Genomic DNA, 19,236 nt, shown 5'->3' on the forward strand with positions numbered 1-19,236 from the left:
GCTTTTTTTTTTTTTTGGATAATGGTTTATATTAGCAAACTCGCAGGATAGAGCTAGAAGGAAACACAATAAAGATTTCCGAAAACTATATACAAAATTATAAACATATATGATCAACGACAAGGGAACTTACTAATAATGTATATCAATAGAGGACATACATCATGCTCCTCGGGGCATAACTGGACTCCTCTTTAATATAGTTGTATAGATTTTTGTGATTATGTATATCACACAAAATCTAAGTAGGGTTTGATTTTCATGCCGTATTTGGAGGGGAACAATCAACAAATGTACATTAACCAAATATAGGTGTGTATTTATTAATGTATAAAAATGAGAAAACCCATTGTCTAGAAATATGATAAATACATCCATCCATCAAGTCCTTTTGTCTCCTAAATTTGTCCAGATTTAAGACCAGCAGAATTGATCACATTTCCATGTTCAAGGCTCATGGTGGTTACAACCATTGAGCGATTACACAAGTTTATTATCAGTGTGAACTCAACTTGATACAGTATCTCTTTGACAAGTTTGATTTAGCTTTCCTCATCTAAGGTTGTTCCTTAATCCGTTGTTATGTGGTTGGGGATATGAAATGATGAAAGACATGCTTTAGCAATTTCCATCTATATGAGGAATGACAAGGGCTCTCCATCCTCTATAACCCAAGTTATAGGAATGTAACAAGAGTTAGAAACTTTTAGGGCATATTTGTTTGGAAGGAGTTGGACTCTAAAATGAAAATAAAAATGAGTGACTACTATTCTAGCCATTTGGTTCGGAGCCCCATTCCCATACCAATTTTAGGAGGGAACAAAAATGCTCCAATGTCTCCAAACCCATTTTTTACTCTCTCAGGATTCAAACTTCATTTCAATTCTGATTCCGATTCCGCCCACGAACCAAATACGTCGGAGGATATGGCCATTTCAGCTCTCATTCCAATCTACTCCGATTTCGATTCCAGTCATAAACCAAGCGCGCCCTTACAGGCTATGCCAAATGAATAAAGAAATTGTTAGATCTCTAGATTATGCTCGGGTAGTGCTAGAATTCAATAAGCAGCTACAATGGCATGAATGATTCATCTTGTTCAACATTTGCAGCACTTCAAGAGAAAATGAGATCAAGTCTTTACTGCACATAGTGCTGCAACACCAGATACTAGTTAATATTTGATAAGTTTTCTACTTGAATTAATCTTTGTAAGGGCAAATTAGGTTCTTGTTCATCACCTTATTCTGTTTTCTTAGTTATACACCTTGACATCAGTATGCTGGGGCAGCACTGACTACTCCATTTACTCACACTAGGCTTTACTTTCTCTTCTACAAGACACTGACAAATTAGTGGGTGGGTGAACCAACCATCACCATGTAGATTCATTTAGAAACGTCAGCCAGCCAACTGAACCTCATAAGTCTATGCTATCTCATATTTTCCAAAGTTATGTAAAGATTTGTATTTAAAGCACACTAAATAGAAGTCAGGATAACAATCTGAAAACCAGCAGTCTTGTTTGACTCTTCCTCAAAACTCTTTTAAATAGGAGATGACCCACACCAAGTCTGCATCTCAGCAGCCACAACAAATCAACAAAAGCCAGTAACCCAGACCAAACATTTAGCCAGTCAAGACATATAGCTAAATGAGGGCCCTAGCAGCTATACCACTACTGTACTTGGTGGTTTGGGGACCCCACAAAGTGAAGCAAGTTTGGTATTCCTAACTTGGGGCAGCAAACTTGGCTTTTTCTCACTCCCTTGTATGAATGTGAAGGGAAAGAGGGACACTGGAACCATAATGATGACCAACGTGGAATAGTTGGCCAAGGTACTGAATGTTTATTTGAGCTTAGAGACGAGGTGCATGACATACTTCAACTTCCAAAACTTCCTTAAGATCAAAGATGTGCTTGCTTGAACTCCTCTTATAGGCAGGCACCCTCGATCCTTGCCATCAGTGGTCAAAAGGTGAGGATTGTTCTTCTTAGTTGAACAAAGTGCTGGTTCTCCAGTTGTAACAACTCAAGACCTCATCCCAAAAGGTTAGTCGAAATATATTATTTGAGTTTCTTGAACATATATAAATATCCAAAATCTACCAGCGAATGTGAAACTAAATACATGTCCGCACATATTCTCACACTAGCCATGCCAATGGACCATCCCGCGGACACAATTCTGCTTCTATTTCATCTTGAAGAACATTAAATTGTCTCAACAGGAATATTAGATGAGTCCACTAAGAACTTTTCATCATCTCCTAGTTTATTTGTTATCAATTTTATCCAATTAAATCACCCACAAGGCTGCAATAGTAAATCACCAAGTAGCGCGGTATATCACCCATTTCATGCATACAAGAAGTTCTCTGTGCCACATGGTAATACCTTGTGTTTAATTGATGTTCCAAAATTTTACGTAAAAACATTTCGATTTCAATTCTAGAAAATGACCATTCTAATTCCAAGGAACCTTGGATGTGCACTTAACAAGCACACATAAGCACAAGACGAATCAAAGTTTTCTAGGCATTACTAATGTAAATTGGCAGTGAAAATTGGCGTTTGAAGCCTGAGACAAGCTCACCAAAGCTCATTATAGAGTCCAAGATTATAATCCTTGTGCCGAGAAAGATTTTTATTTTTGTTTCCCACCGTGTTGTTTTGGCTGGGAGTTGAATGTCAATGATGCCATGCATCATCTGCAAAACAGAATACTTCCATCAAATTAATCATTAATACGTCAACATAAATATGGTTTATTTTGCAGATACGTATTCTCTCTTTGTTTTTTTTTGCTTTGCCGGAGAGGAAAGAGGGGGGTGAGGAGGACCTCACCCACGTAGCAATCCACACTGAGCTCTCTTTCTGTTGGAGAATGTTTGATATGGATAAATTAGTTTTACTCGTACCTTTTCCACAGTACCATCTAAATACCAGCAGATTAGATGGCAACTCCACCGGGCAAACCAGATAGGGATATTCGGTCTCCGCATTTAATTGACGCCTGCATATTTTAAACCAGAGCCACTTCGGTAAAATCTTAGTTCCGTTCCAACCGTGCTACCATCTGGGTGGTGATATGTATACTCTTTGACAACACGTAATGCATGCCAACGTAGGACATATCCAAAGGGTTCCATTCCGAACCTAAATTGCTTCCCCAGCCGTGGCGTGGAAGGTTGTTTCATACGAGTTGACAGCGGCAGCAGCCTGACGTGAAATCTGGGGTCTAAAACTTAGACTCTCGATCCTCGTTTCCGCCGTAACAGAAGGAATGATTGCCTCCGGGGTTTCGGTAAATTAATATTGGTTTGGGACCAACGATAGATTTCCACCAAGAGTCGACATTGGGAGTAGGTCACCTCTCGGAACGCAATCATGGTGTTGGTCCGCGAACTCCGTTTTGGTGAAAAGGATTGAAGAAAATGGGACCAAGAGAAAAAAAAAAAAAAAAAAGAGAGAGAGATACCTATTTTTTATTATTTTTTTTAAAAAAAATTTATGAGAATAAAATTTTTATATTTTATAAAAAAGTTTATATAGAATATAACAAAAATTAAATTTCATCCACTAAAAATTAAAATATTTTTTTTAAAAAATACTATTAAGCATTTAGATAGAGTAGGATAAGATTTTTTTTTTATTATTAAGGGTATAACAAGTATTTGATATAATTTTTTCAGAAAAATGGATGCTCAACTAATTATAAGTTACTCTGAAATATGTCATGTTTTCATGATCAATCAAACATGCAAAAACTACTTTTTTTAAGCATGATATATCTAGGCATGGGCTTCCCCAAAAAATATTCTAGTGAGAAAAAAATTTTTCGAGAACCAAATGACTTCTTGGTGCTAATATCTTCTCATCGCAAATCATAGTATGAATATGTTATAGCTATCCTTAATGAGTATAACTAATTCTAGAGTAAGAGAAGACAACATGGGATCATTTTTTTCCATTGAATAAATTATTTTTTGAATTGATTTCTACTCTCGTTTGAAAAACTTGATTTGATTTGACTAAATATTAATATCTTCTTAAATAGAACCAGCAATTTGTTACAATAAAACTTAGTTAAATTTCTAGGACTCGAGAAGCAATCCAAACTAGCCTGATCTTATTTTGGTTAGTTTAGTTTGATTTTTAATATTAATTGGGATAGAGAACTAACTGAAATTAAATAGTTTCCTAGTGACCGTAACTCAAGCCAACCTGACCTATATAAACCCCTATGTATAACTAATATAATTAATAGAACTAACATTTTTAGTGATTATTTTTGGACTAAAAGACTAATGTGGCTTTCTAATTTTAGTTCTTTTTGCCTAAAAAAAGGATCATTTTGGTCATTTTAAATATATGGAGGAGATAAAGAGAGGGATCACCTAAGCAACCATTTATCCTTGGTTATCCTTTGTTTAACCGAATTATTGTGCATAGACCTATAACTGGTATCAATCCATCCTGATGCTTGCTGGGCCAAGTGGATTGAGTTTCAATTTATGAAAAAGCTACTTTTTTATCTGTCTTCTTTAAAAACTCCAATTGATAATAGTGGAGCTAGTTGAGGGCATCCGTGGGTTCAATTGATAAAGTCAGAAGCTATTAATACGGGTGGTTCTATATACACCCCCCCTATTGCTCACGACACCCCCCAAAAATTAAAAAAAAATTAAATACTCTCTACACCCCCCCATTTGCTAAGGACACCCCTAAAAAATTAAAAATTCCTAAATTACCCCCCACCCTCCCCACCCCCTCACCTAAATTGCTGTCTACACCCCCCAAACCCCCCCCACCCCGCTCTTTCCCTCCAAAACACCTCGCCAACGCCCAAAACCCCCCCGTTCCCCCTTCTCCCTCTCGTCGCCGGCATTCTCCCGATCTCCGACCACCTTGCCGGCTTCTCCCGGAACCACCTCGCCGGCTTCTCCCGAAATTTTTTTTTTTCACGGTTCGTGCTCCGTTCGGCACTGGATCGCCGAACAAAAGGCTTCTGTTCGGCTGAACAGTGCCGGACAGAAGCCTTCTGTTCGGCACTGTGCAGCCGAACAGATCTGTTCGGTTGAGGGTTGCCGAACAGAAGGCTTCTGTTCGGCACTGTTTAGCCGAACAGAAGCCTTTTGTTCGGCGATCCAGTGCCGAACGGAGCACGAACCGTGAAAAAAAAAAATTTCGGGAGAAGCCGGCGAGGTGGTTCCGGAAGAAGCCGGCGAGGTGGTCGGAGATCGGGAGAATGCCGGCGACGAGAGGGAGAAGGGGGAACGGGGGAGGAGGGGTTTAAGGGGGGTTTGAGGGGTGTTTTTTTTTTTTCTTTTCAAAACGAAATGGAGGAGGAGGAAGGGGGGTGTATGAGAAAATTTCAAGGGCAATATGGTAATTACACTAAAGGTTAGTTTGGGTTTTTTTTTTTGGTTTTTGGGGGGTGTCCTGAGCAATAGGGGGGGTGTATATAGAACTACCCTATTAATACCAATAATAACTTGGATTAGAATTCTGCCCTCACCCAAGTTCAGCAGGCTTTCATCCATCCTTTAAGGCTTTAACAACAACAAAAGATAAAGCGGGCCAGTTACTGGGTTCATTGCTGGCCCAGATTGCGAATGGTCCAAGCCGGCCCATTTTGAACTGTTTCTGGTCCTGGATAGCCGTTATAGCGCCGATGACCGGGAGTGGCTTATCCAGTCCCCAGTACATAATTTGGTCGGAGCTTGGAGCCATGATCGCCTCCACCTCCTCCTCCTCCCCTTCAGCCCTTCTACTCCTCCGTTCCAACACCACCACCAAACGCCCCCACTCCCTCTCCATCACTAGCTCTTCAACCTCATTTCCGCCCACCACCAATCCCAACCGCTCCCTCCACGTCGTCCGCCGACGAGAGGCCTCCGCCGCCCTCGCCGGCGCCGGCTTCCTCCTCTCCCGACTAATTCTTGATCCCACCTCCCTCCTCCTTGCTCCTCCCGCAATCGCCGCCGCCGCCGCTCCTCCCGGCTCTCCCCCGTGCTCGCTCACCGTCGCCCCCTCCGGCCTCGCCTTCTGCGACCGCGTCGTCGGCACCGGCGCCGAGGCCACCAAGGGCCAGCTCATCAAGGTATCTCTTCTTCCTCTAAAAACCAAATTGTGGAAAAATTTCATGCAAAGTGTCGATTTTAATCTTTTAATCATACTCTTGATTGTTTCAAAGGCGAATTATGTGGGGAGATTGGAGAATGGGAAGGTGTTCGACAGCAGCTATGACCGTGGCCAGCCGCTTACGTTTCGCGTCGGTGTTGGGGAGGTAAGTTTGTGGTTCATTGTAGCACTAGAATTACATATATGCTGCTATATGTTCACAGCCAATTCCTCCTCCCTTTGTAGATACAATAAAGGGCCATTACCCTGTTATGATTCCGGCAATCCGGGGTCCTGGGAGGGGCAAACTGGGGATAGTAACCGGCACCATTGCAAAGAGTTGAAGCAGTGGCCCCTCCTTCATAGATACAATTCAATGAGAAAATAGATGGGAATGGTAATTGGAGTGATAACAGGTTTCTATTGATGTGGTTTTCTACACAAGGATTGTCTAACCAAAGTAGGATGGACCTAGGGTCCTGCATCCTTTTGCCGCCTCTTTTTTTCTTGCAGCAATAGGGTAATGGGGATAGCATGTTGGTGAAAGATGAGGAATACTAAGAGAAGAAGAAGATGGTAGAATTTGCCATGATTCTGTTGAATATTTATGACCTAAAATTTGCTTATGGCCTTCTCTTGGTAAACATGCAACTTAAGAAGACTCTATACTTTCCTTAAGACTCTTAAAAGACACCTTGTTGACATAAAATGCCTCATGGTAAATTATTTAAATCCACAATTACCTACGGAACCTGCATCCATCTTTAACTGGTGAAGAATGTCCTATACCACCCGGACATATTCAGGAAGAAAAAAAAATCAGCAAGTATAGCATTACGAGATCTGATGTCTAGTTGTTGTATATGCCCTCTACAAGGCATATTTCAAACCAAAAGTAGTGAAATATCAGCCACCATATATAAACTAGCCAACTTGACTTGATTTTGACTTCTTGAACATGCCTTGATTCATCAAGGCCTATTCCAAGATGAGCTGGTCTCTTTCATCAGCTTCTGTTACATTAGTGCTTGCTACTGAAAATTTTCAAAATAGTCTAAAGGGCCTTGAATTATCTTCTCTCTCTCTCTCTCTCTCTCTCTCTACGTACATATACAAACACATATGTAATTATCTGAACATACATTGTATAGAATATATACTTATGCATTTGTATGTAAGTTATATGAATGTATACTCATGAGCTCAATACACACACACACATGCACGCACGCACACACATATATGCATGTTTTTCCTCTTCTTTAACAGTGAGTAACATCATAAGCTGCTCTAGTCAGCAAACCAAGTTGATGCCTTGGATAGACAAACATTACATTCTGAAATTATTGCTACACCTTGTTTGCCTTGGACACATAAAATATGCAGATAACTGACTTTTGCATTACACTTTGACTTATAAAATAGATGCCATCAGAGAATTAAGCATTTCTGGGTGAAAGCCAATGCAGGCTTGCATGGGTTAGATATACAAAGGCTGTTAATAGATATTATTTGATTGTACTACCATATTAATTCTTTATGTGATAAATTTATGAGCACCAAACTTGTCCAAGTTTTATCAGATGTCTGCGTAATGTAAGCTTTAGCTAGCCTGATTTTGTAATTAAAAAAGCAGCATGCCTTGTGACAAAATGATTGGAAAATAAAATATATTTTGTTTAAATGGTCCATGTAAATGTAATGCAAGTGTTGTCAAGTTCAGGTTTTTCTTTTTTGGCCTCGTTGCACTCTTTCCCATGATAGGTGTATGTTACTGTTGGTAACAACATATGTAGGTCATCAAAGGCTGGGATCAGGGTATTTTAGGTGGTGACGGGATTCCACCTATGCTTGCTGGTATGCCTAAAGTGAACTGTCTTTATTCTTTCTTTGGCATTCATGTTATAAGATGTGATACTAGAGTCTTTGGCTCCTGACTCTAGGTGGTAAGCGCACATTAAAGCTTCCTCCAGAGTTTGCTTATGGTATGAGAGGTGCAGGTTGTAAAGGAGGTAATGTTTCATATGTTTTCACCTTTAAAGTAACCTTTGCCATGATTCTTCTCTAATGCTATTGTTCCATTCAGTTGCAAGTTTATGTTTTTTTAAAAAAAAAGTTATCTCAAGCAATAGTAATTTTAGAATTGGTATATCAGAATCTTTCAGAACTCTTCCATGTAAGCTGAGGATAGATTGCTACTATGAAGATGTGTCATGTTACTTGAAGTATTGCCAAAGCAAAACTCGTTACAAAATATTGAAACCATATTAAATTTAACCTGAATCAACCTCCACCTTTTTATCTATGCTAGAGATTGACATTGGAATCTATCGGTGAGCACTCTGGAGTTGTAAACTAGTGAATATCAAGATGCATTAAAGTTGGAATTATTCCTGCTCATTTGACATGAGCTAGATTAATAAGCACAATGATACATCATGGATTCATCATCGTCAAGGTTTAGTGCATGTTTGACATGTGCATCCAATGTGACATTGTATATGCAATTGAATTCATCCACTAATTGTGTAATCATGAATTTGTAAATAAGTAAGTGATCTACGTTGGCGATTTTCAATTTCGGAGAGGTCTTTCATTTTTTTGATTAAAAATAATTGGAGTCAAATGCTTTCAAAGGCATTTGAACTTCTCCTGCAAAAAAGGTATAAATAATATTTTTTATAATGAAATTTGAGGACAAATTGATTTTTTGATTTTGAAAATAATAAAAAATATTTTATAAATACTAGGAAGTGTCATCTGTCTTGAAAGAAACTACTATGAAGAAGCATTGTATTAACCACCTAGCCACTTAATTATCTATCTGGTATATGGTGCTAAAGTGGCACCCGATGAATAGCTCAACTTATGTGAATACCCCAAACCTTTTGTTTCAAAGGATACTGAAAAGAAGGAGAGATATGATGGGAGAGGAGTAATCTAATTATAAAATAGAGTTACCACTATTTTGTTTCAAGGGTTTTGTGTGTGTGTGTGTGTGTGTGTGTGTGAGAGAGAGAGAGAGAGAGAGAGAGAGAGAGAGAGAGAGAGAGAGGACGTGGAGAGGAGGAGAGGGCATGGAGGTGAGGATTGTGACGAGGGCTTAGAGAAAGGTACATTCTCTGATCCTAGCTCGTCTCTTTTCTCTCTCCTTTATCTCGTCCCCTCCTTTATTTTCCCTTTTTTTTTATTTGTTGGCTAAATCTTGATCAAACAAAACATAGGAGGCAGGATAAATAAGTTCTTTGCTGACTAGAACCCTCTCTCCTTCTTTAGTTCTTTCCCTCCCCTTTTAGTCTCTGTAACTTTGTTATGCTAATAAGAAAGTGAGAAAGAAGGTATGTAGTTTAGGCCTTTTGTCCAAATTTTTTTGAGCTGGACCAAGACAGTGGAGCATTTATCCTGGATTCATGCAATCAAAATGTGCAAAACATTGCTCCACAAGGTGTCCATTGTGGGACACAACTGTCTACTGTGTCATTATTTCCCAGTGCGGACACAACAAGAAACCAAATTTAACCTTGTTTGGGTAACGCTCGTATCAAGTAGAATCAAAAAAGATGGCACAAATAGAGTTAGTTTCCCCAACTGCATCATGAGCCACATGAATTGAGAGTCCAAACTATTAGTTCTGATCTAGACATACTAAAACACATATAAACCATATTTCAAGGATATTGGATGTTTCTAACCTATAAAATAAATAAACCGTCGTATTATGCTGTCTAAACTATCTGTCTTGCAACAACTTGATGCGCAAGCAAGGAGTTTGCAAAACAATTGATTTTGGATTTGCAGGTGGTAACATGCAGAGCTTTGCATTCTGAATTTTTCGACTCTCATCATGACATTTGTCTTGACTAATCATGGCTTTATGCGCAACTTTGTCTCTAGAAGCTCAGGAAGTCATCAGGACCCACTGTTGAGATCATCTGTGCTCACAGGCTATATTTGTGTGCCTCAGGTTCTTGCATTATTCCACCGGATTCAACTCTTCTTTTTGATGTCGAATTCATTGGCAAGGCATAAGCTGCTGCATCCTGGCATCCTTTAAGTGGAAAGGAACTCCTGCGTAGGCTGACATCCATACTGGAAGAGAGTTTGTCTGGAAAATTACCTTTCAGCATCTACTCCTTTTTATACCAGATATTATCACAACTGATGTTGCCATCAGCAAAACATTTATTACTACTTTGTAAAGAGATGGTTTTAAAAAGGCAAGCTGTGAAGCTTGTCAGGCCACCAATAGAGTCACATTCTTCTTTGTCAGTGAACTCATAATTATTTTTCTTTAGTGAATGTTTCCTCACTATGGAAATCCTCTTTGCATGATTATTACATGGAATGTGTAGCAGTCCACCTAACCAACACATAGATTTGTTGAAAGCATCAAATGTACCATGAGAACTTGTTAATAAATTTTCAATTTTATTAATAACAATAATCACTAATATTATGTTCTGTCCGAGCACTCATAATTCTTTTCAATGTTGTACAAGTTGCTGCATCGCATTTGGTGGTTCTCATAATGTCATTATGCCTCTATAGCGGTCATAGGTTAAGATAATTATAGAATATTAAAGTGGCTTTTCTTTGGGCAAACGAACAATCGAAATTGTCGCTTTTAAATATTTATTCCTGAATAATAATAACCGTTATTAGTTGTCATACTGGCATATAGCAACTTATATTAATGAAATGAAATAATAGCATTATGTTTGTATCATAATTATTCATTTAATAGTTCTACCATGTATTTGGAATGTTAATATCAAAACTAATATTATATTTTGCGAATAGAAACAGTGTGAATCGAAAATTGATACGAAGACTATATCATGATGCAGTCGAGATGTCATGGGAGCACTATAACGGCTGTTTTTACTGTCATACCAGCTATCATAAGATCTTGTGATCATTTCCCCTACTTCAGTGCTCTCAAGCTTTTTCTCTTTTTGGTCATGATTAAGTGTAAAATGTTAAAATGTTCAAAAGATTTTAATATTTCTGGTACTACAGTGCGTGAAGCAAGAGGCAAGTAATAAGTATATATTATTTTTTCTTTCCCGTTCTCTTCACATGTGGTTTTCATTTGTCTCCTTGAAGGAATTCCAAGAGCCCTTTCTTATCCCCTCACATTTAGTTCTAAGGGGCAAAGGAATTAAACATGGGGCTAACATATTTCCAAAGAGTAGACCCATCTAAAGTTCGCCGTTCTAGACCCTGTACAGATATCATTCTATTATAGTGTCAGCATACGACGCCATTCCAAACCCCGTATAGATATCATTTTATTATAGTGTCAGTATACAATATAGTATAAGATAGTGATGTATATACTAAATATTGGTATGGTATAAAACTACATATCGATTCAGTATTGATATGGTATGATATGCCTGATATGATATGGTAGTGACCAGTACAGAAAGCCTTGGGCCATCTATAATAGCTCCTTGAGCATCCCTGCCACCATCGCCGCATCACATGTACCTCTTAAAACAACCTGCACCTATGTAGTAATTCAAATGTCAAAGCATTTTAACAATACCATGACTTCTAATTCTCAAAGAATCGTCCATCAATACTGTACAGAAGTGCTCATCCAAGAATGCATACATTCTTGAGTATTGAGTGGGTAAAGTTCTTTTGTTCCGATACAAGATGAAGCACATAATCACAGATAATGGAAAGCAGACCCGGGAAATAGTAAATAAACTTTTATAAGAATTAAATCATGCTACAAGGAATTGATCATGAAGCTTCATTTCTTCTCTATACAGACAATAAAATATAATGTTACCTTGGCCATGCCAGATCTAAGTAAAAGAGCAAATTAAAAGGAGATGAAAAGGAAAATCACAACAAACAGGTTACACAGGATGATATTCGTGTAGTGGATCGGCCCATCCTTGGTCTGCTCCACTAGAACCTAGGAGAGTTGGTTGGGATTCTCATAGATCCAGCTCCTGGCATGATTATAGTACGTTTTTGCCTTAAATATACAACCGGCCCGCTGATAAGTAACAGCCCCACCATAATCACCTGTTACAATAGAAGAGGATGATTAGGTCTGCAAGAGTGCTATTTCCAAGCAACAGTAGCATTAAACTTTATAGCATGATCCAATGCAAACAAACTTTTTAAGTACTAGATTTTAAGGGAGTGTAATCACGCCAAGCTGAGGACGTGGAAAAAATTCGAACTGAGAAGAAACAGGAGGAACATTATGTTGGAGAATGGAAGGGTTACAGAAATAAATCATTTAGGTTGGATTTGGATGCTTCTCATGAATTGTTAGAATAAATAAATTTTAAAAAAAGAACTGGGTTCCAAAGTTTACGCTGCAGGATTACTTATGGAAGAACCAAGAAACAGGACGATATATTTCCTTGTTCAATCTTGAATATTTGATGAAAGCTCAGGAGCTCTTAGCAAGATAATAATCTTCACTATTTTCATAAATAAGTCTAATGGCAGACTAGAAAAAAGACGCAAATCAACAGTCAACAAATTGCAATTCAAAGCGACATCAATTTGTTGTGTTCACATCAACTGACATACACCATGGTTTCAGAGATGCTATTGTGGTCAAAGCCATAACCATCAGACTGCTATACCAGTGGTTATTGAAACCATGGTACAATCCAAGGAATGCCATACCGGCTGGTTCAGCACGTACCAAACCGGTCTGGTCTTTGACCGGTTCAGTTTGGCGTTAAAAAGTGGTACCATTCGGTATCGGCTAGGAACCAGTGTGAACCAATCAACCAGTGCGAACCGATTGGTTCCCACTGATTTTAATTTTTTTTGGGGCTTTTGGATGTGAACCAGGCCAAACCAGTGGTACCAGTTTGATACTGATTTGGTTCGGTCCGAACCGGTACCGAACCAGTCTGGTGGCCGACCAGTATGCCTACCGGTACCGGTTCGGCGGTCCTTGGTACAATCACAATCAAGAATGCTTATATCATGCTTATTTTTATATGATGGTATAGCAAAACAATGTTCATTGGTATTATATTCTGTCTCTTTTTACATTTGAGAATTATCATGCTTATTTTTATATGATAGTATAGCAAAACAATGTTCATGGGTATTATATTCTGTCTCCTTTTCTGTCTCCTGTTCGGGACAATTATAATAGAGAATGAGAGACATGGTATGCAATTGAACTAGAAATCATAAATATACCAATCACAAAGTATAAATGCACAACATTACAAGAAAACTTGGATATGATGAACAAGAAAGCACAATAGGAACAAGGTGCATAAATGAGCAATTCCCTGAACCTAAACACAGGCAAGAAAGATCATGTAGGCATAGATGCATAATAATCATGAAGTTTTGAGTGCACAGTGTAGTTCCCATACCTCAAAACCAAGGACTGACAACTTTTCTTCATCGTCAACTGGAACACAGCTCCTATAGGTGATGTAACCCCGTTTCCCACCTTCGGAGGTGAATGAATCGTCCAACAACTTTCTCCATTTGTAATTAGTTATTGCAGTAAGCAAATTTTTCTGCACTGCTTTGCTATGCTCTTGAAGAGAGGAGAGCCTTCTGTGGATTTTATTAATTTCATCATTCACACCATCTTGTATTTCTACACATTTTAATGGCACACGATAGCCAGTTTCACTGCAACGATACTTCTCATCATTCTACATTGGAACGATGTAAAATTCATGTAAGCAAAATGAATTAAGAAATCCTAAGGAACTACATGTCACAAAGCAATTAAAGAACATATCAGTCAAAACGTTCTTTAATGTTAACTTGCATAGAAGTTAAATAACATTCATAATTCTTCACTGGAAGCAAAGATATTTCTAGTTTCAATCCTAAAGTAGTTAGAAATTTCAATTATCAGGAAATTTTTTTTTTCCTTTTTAGGGTTCCAAATGTGAGAAAATAATCAGATGTCCTATCACACAATAATGAGAATATATAAATTATGGGCAATTTGAATGGCTTTCGTCTGTAATTGATCAGCTCAACTCGATCCGTCTCCATCTTAACACTTGTCAAATCAGCCTGAAGCTTACAAGAAAGATGCCATATATATCGACATGAAGCAGGATGTCATGAATTTGTGAATAGACATGATTGCTAGTCATCATAAAAATAATGTGAATAGGCAGTTTAATGCTTCGTAATGAAATGAAAAGTGTTGTCTGCCGGAAATAGAGAAAATAAGTGAGAACTGAAATTTCTGCAACCTTCATCAGTAGAACTGATATTTAATAAGTTTAGCACTCCCATGCATCAGTAGCAAAGTCCAATCTAGAATTACATTGACTATTCTGGATTACAATAACAATCTATCATACACTAAAAACAAATGGTCATGGTGGAAATAGAAAGTGCATCTTGAAATCAATACTTAAAGTTTATTATGACATTGAATATTTGGATCTATTATGACATAACGATTAGGCGCCCCACGGACCCTTCTTTATTTTGGAAAATCCCTTACCAAAAGAGGTGGGCAGCCAGTGGCAAGAATCACTCATTTCGGGTTAATCCCTTGGTCGAGGGCTTTGTAATCAAAAAGGTAGTGGTAGTGGTTCCGTGCGATTTGAGGATATAAGCGCATTGGCTAAGAAAAAACTGTGCAGATTTTGGATTTCTTGGGGATAAAAAACAGTCTACAGAACATTTTAATATTCTAGTATGATAATTACAATAATTTGGCACAAAGAATTTTTTTTTTTTTTTTTTTTTGGGGGGGGGGGGGGTGCGCAAAAGAAAAACTTCCCCACTAACATGTTCTGCATAATGCAGATATGCTTGTGCAAGCTATGTAGAACTTTCAACATCACAGTATACAAATGAGCTACCTACAACCTTTATAAATCTATTTAAACGTTTATATTTCTTACTTTTATCAATCTATCAAGAATGTTTACTTTTCCTATCCCTATGCAAACAAGTCCATTTTTTATAATCCCTTTTGGTTCTGTGACTTCTGTCTGCTCTATTTGTTAGACATTCCCAACCTTCGCAGAAAGTTTGAGTTTTCACACCATGTCATAAGTCATGGTAAAAATTCGTAATTTACTTCGAATAACCTTATACTTAGCAATTTCTGTAGCATGTCATGTCAAAAGACTAGTTACTAGTATTTAGCTGTTGAAACCATATATGATCCAGGAATAGTAAAACTGGGTTAATTGGGTTGAATGGTAAAAGTTTCAGGCAAATAGTAAGGGGTAAACCAAAACAAAATTATTCTACCTTTTTGATGAAGTAGTTTTACCCAGCTTTATCCGGTTAACTAGATTAAGCGGGTACAAAGTAAGGCGATCTGACAACTCCTTTGGAGCCGCTTTCCCCCTCCCTTATCCCAGATGATAAATGATCCAGCTGAATAAACTGAGTTAAATAGGGTTTATTCCACATTAACCCTGACTAGACATGACCAAGAGAGGAAGGTGGCTAAAAAATGAATTGAAGTGATACCCCTTCCTTTTGCTGCCACTAGGTAAAGGAGACTAAGATTGATGTTGAGTGATCATATATCGGATTCAGTTTTCCCTGTCTGTTTAGTGTTTCATTATTTAGTCTAATTAAATGGTTGATAGGTCTAGCCATCCACAAGTCCCTATTGTGTACAAAACTGTGGCCCATAGCCATGTTCCAGGGATACACAACCAAAGAGATAAATGGAAGGAAATTGTTGTAACATATGGAGAGGATTGCCATATAGATAAGTAGCATATGGATTATAGATGAATGAAGATATCTAACACTAAAAAATAACCAAAAAATTAATAGATAATAGGTTGAAGAGATTATATTAGCCATCAAACAAGAAAAAAATTGGTTACTCAAACATTTCTAGATATTCAATATTGGTTTATAATGTATGAATGCTTAACAGATTGCCTATTTGGTATAGTGTTATAAATCAAAAACAAAACAAAAGGAAACTTCATTGACAGAAACTAAGAATCCAAAAACAAATCAAGGTTTATGTCAAGGTTCATTGACAGAAACCAATATAGATAGAAAAAAAGTTCAAAAACCAGCACAGCTAGAAATAATCAATTAACATCCCAAAAGCAAAACAAAAAACCAAATTGAAACTGAAAGCCTCAGCATCCACCCATGCATTGATACATCTACTAATGAGAAAGCTCTTCCTCTGTACATCTTCCCTAACAATCCTATCTAGCATGGCATTGACATCCCTCCTAGCATGCCCTATAAAACTCCGTAACATTGCAGGCCATGGGAAGTCCATCCAACCAATCAGATTGTTTAAGTTTCCCTTCAACCTCAATCCTAATTAGACAGAGGTCTGGTCTTCATAAGAGAGCCTTCTATTTGTTAAATTTAGATCAGGAGCACCGAGATGACAAAAGCGACCACCATAGCTGATAGTAAGCCATAAATCATGCTTCATCTATAATGAGTAAACATCCAAGGAAAACTCAAGCAGTCCAAGAAATCCCCCACAATCTACATTTAAATTATGCTTTAGACTGAACAACCTCCCCTGCTCCCCCCTCCCCACCCAACGAACCCAAAAAGAGTAGCATTCTATGTTTTTGGGTCCAATCAGCTCTTCCCATTTCATCCATGTTTAACCAAAGATCAAGCTTTCAAAGTATCCTCTGCCAGTTTTTCTAGAACAATGCATCATTCTTTTGGAATCTGAGATCTGTTCCCCAACAGAAATCAGTGCATAACCATCATCAGAATGCTGTATGTTAGGCAACAGTCGATAAAAATGATGTCCTTCAAGAGAAAAAGGCACAAAGATTCCAGCACTAAAGAATGAAATCATAGATCCTAAAAATTCAAGCACATGCCATATCTTAAAAACATAATCAACAGTGCATCGGAAATAAAGAATTAAAGTGCCAAAAAATGAAAACTTCATTAAAGAAGAAAGGGACTTTTTTTAATTTAACAAAAAAGATAGCTGTACAAGAACGGGCTTTGTAAAGGACATAAGGAAGCTGATACAGGAGATAAACATTAGCTTTTTAGAAGGCATTTTCATGTCTTGCATTACCATGGCAATCTTTCCCACCTTTAAATATAAGAGGTGGACTTTAAAGTCCCTTCCAAATATACTGGTGCACCACTTTTTCAAAAAAGTTACAATATAAAACCAGCAAATGAAAGGATCATTGGGCATCCACCTACTCTACTGGTAAAAACTTCCTTTTTCTTTTTTGAATTATAAATTAACCTTAATTTTCTAATTCCATAAGTTGTCTGAAATGTCGAACTTTTCTATTGTGGATGCTTCATGATGATATCTGGATATTGTTTATTTATTATGGATGGTCAGTCTTCAAGAATCTTCCAAGGATTTATATATGGAGGCTCATGGTGTCAATTTCTTCAACTCAACTCAACTCAATCCAAGGAACTATAAGTTCAAAAATCATAAATCTGTAAGCTTATTATTTCAAATAGAACTATATATGGCCTCTTTAGCCATACATCTCTTTATTTTATACTTTACCCTTTCTTTTACTTAATCATTTCCACCCACACACTTGCATATTTTTGATGATTCGTAGAATTAAATTTTGCATCCAAACTGATTCCTTTCTGTGAAAACCAAATGCTTCTGCCGCATGCCCCAACATCTGCCATACCATTGTCAAGCAATTAAAAGAAGTACTACAATATCTAAAGTCAAATCCTATAAGGAGTCATGATGGTTATATGTTACCTTTTCTCTTCTTTTCCTCTAAGAACATGCTCAATCGACATGTTTTCTACTACATTAGGTCCTTGGGCTTGAGCAGCCACCCCCAATTTCAATCTTAGAATCTATCAGAAACACATATTTGCCTATATTCTAAAATTTGATCCTAAAATAAAATCCAAGCATCTTTAAGATTCAATTCACAAAGCCTCAATTCTCATCAGTGTTCACAACAACGCTTTGGCAAAAACTACATTTGTTGCCTAGAAGTTCAACTTGCTAGTTTGATCAAAAAGTCATCCACTCTTTCCCATGTTTAAAAAGGAGTGCTTCAGTTTCAGCTAGTTGCCAATCTAGATCACCGAATACTAATCAGAACCATGCAGCTGTCACTACACTGCCAAACCGATGGGTCCATTTTCCTCCAGAAGATGCCACGGGGAAATTGAGCACAAACTTGAAGAACATTTTCCAGAATTCCAAGCTTGAGGCCACCCCATAAAAATTCGGAAGAACACTGCAATTCAAACCAGAGAACTTGACAAACTTGACACTATTTCTTGCCATTGTGGGACATGGCCATATACAATAATTGCAGTAGAAACTTGACTTTCCAGGATTCTATCTATGATCAGATACCTTCGTTACTTGTCCTAGGTCATGTACGGCTAAGTCATCAATTAGAACTGCTCGAGCCTTTTACCTATTGTAGATGTGCAAGCAACTCGAAGCAGTTGATTATTATTTCCTTACAACTCTGGTGACTAACCCCCAACTTTCAAGACAAATTGTAAAATTTCTTGTTCTTTTTGTCCCTAATTTTGATTTGTAACATCGAAAACCTGAAAAGAAAGAAGGAAAGAAATGCTTATAGTATACGTACATGCATACACGCATGGAATTAATCTAATGAGAAAAGGTTTGTGTTTACCTTTTCGGAGTACTGGCAGGGGAGGCAGGGGCCGGAGGGAGAGCACTGAAAGGAAGCGTTCCCCTGCGTCTCCCTGAAGCCCAGCAGCAACCGCCCTTTCGCCCCTCCTCCTCCTCCTCCTCCTCCTCCTCCTCCATCCGCTTCCACGGCAAGACACCACGACGCCGACGCCAGCGCCAGCCCTAACACCCACCCCCCCACGCCTACCGCCGTTCGATGAGATCCCATCTCTCTCTCTCGCTCGCTCGCTCGCTCTCTGTCCCCCCCTCCCTCCCTCCTCTCGAGTCTCGAGTCGCAAAGCGAAGCCGGAGTTAGAGCCTGCCTACCGAAAAATTACAACGGAGAGGATTTGACTCTGTCCGACAGGGTCCGGGTCCGTGTGCATTGCGACCTAATTCCGACACTAAATAGCTTTGGATCTAAGTAGGTTATTATAATAAAAATAATTATAAAAAAATATAATAATATTAATATTGAAATGTTATTATTTGTATAAAGTAT

The 19,236-nt window shown here is 38.1% G+C and overlaps 2 protein-coding genes across 2 annotated transcripts; one reads left to right on the forward strand and one right to left on the reverse strand.

The window, feature by feature from the left end:
* Positions 1-5,697: 5,697 nt before the first annotated feature.
* Positions 5,698-10,439, forward strand: LOC103718769 (peptidyl-prolyl cis-trans isomerase FKBP13, chloroplastic). Its single transcript, XM_039132637.2, has 5 exons — positions 5,698-6,107; positions 6,201-6,293; positions 7,924-7,984; positions 8,071-8,139; positions 10,092-10,439. The coding sequence occupies exons 1-5, from the start codon at positions 5,736-5,738 to the stop codon at positions 10,154-10,156; spliced, it is 660 nt and encodes a 219-aa protein (XP_038988565.2). The 5' UTR covers positions 5,698-5,735; the 3' UTR covers positions 10,157-10,439.
* Positions 10,440-11,834: 1,395 nt separating this feature from the next.
* Positions 11,835-19,012, reverse strand: LOC103718998 (uncharacterized). The gene is made up of 3 exons (XM_039132631.2): positions 18,736-19,012; positions 13,504-13,794; positions 11,835-12,172 (listed from the first exon to the last, which is right to left on the reverse strand). The coding sequence occupies exons 1-3, from the start codon at positions 18,961-18,963 to the stop codon at positions 12,053-12,055; spliced, it is 639 nt and encodes a 212-aa protein (XP_038988559.2). The 5' UTR covers positions 18,964-19,012; the 3' UTR covers positions 11,835-12,052.
* Between the last annotated feature and the right edge of the window lie 224 nt (positions 19,013-19,236).

Source organism: Phoenix dactylifera, chromosome 14 (assembly GCF_051530095.1).
Source record: "Phoenix dactylifera cultivar Ajwa chromosome 14, Ajwa_hap1_PhDact_Kaust_v1.1, whole genome shotgun sequence".
Lineage (NCBI taxonomy): Eukaryota > Viridiplantae > Streptophyta > Magnoliopsida > Arecales > Arecaceae > Phoenix > Phoenix dactylifera.

Bases quoted from the DNA above. Each gene is read 5' to 3' on its own strand.
- LOC103718769 (XM_039132637.2), top strand. From the start codon at position 5,736: ATGATCGCCTCCACCTCCTCCTCCTCCCCTTCAGCCCTTCTACTCCTC. The intron at 6,108-6,200 runs GTATCTCTTCTT...ATTGTTTCAAAG, and splicing joins CCAAGGGCCAGCTCATCAAG to GCGAATTATGTGGGGAGATT. The intron at 7,985-8,070 runs GTATGCCTAAAG...TCCTGACTCTAG, and splicing joins GATTCCACCTATGCTTGCTG to GTGGTAAGCGCACATTAAAG.
- LOC103718998 (XM_039132631.2), bottom strand. From the start codon at position 18,963: ATGGGATCTCATCGAACGGCGGTAGGCGTGGGGGGGTGGGTGTTAGGG. The intron at 13,795-18,735 runs GTAAACACAAAC...GTTCCAATGTAG, and splicing joins CCTGCCAGTACTCCGAAAAG to AATGATGAGAAGTATCGTTG. The intron at 12,173-13,503 runs GTATGGGAACTA...CTATTGTAACAG, and splicing joins TGTCAGTCCTTGGTTTTGAG to GTGATTATGGTGGGGCTGTT.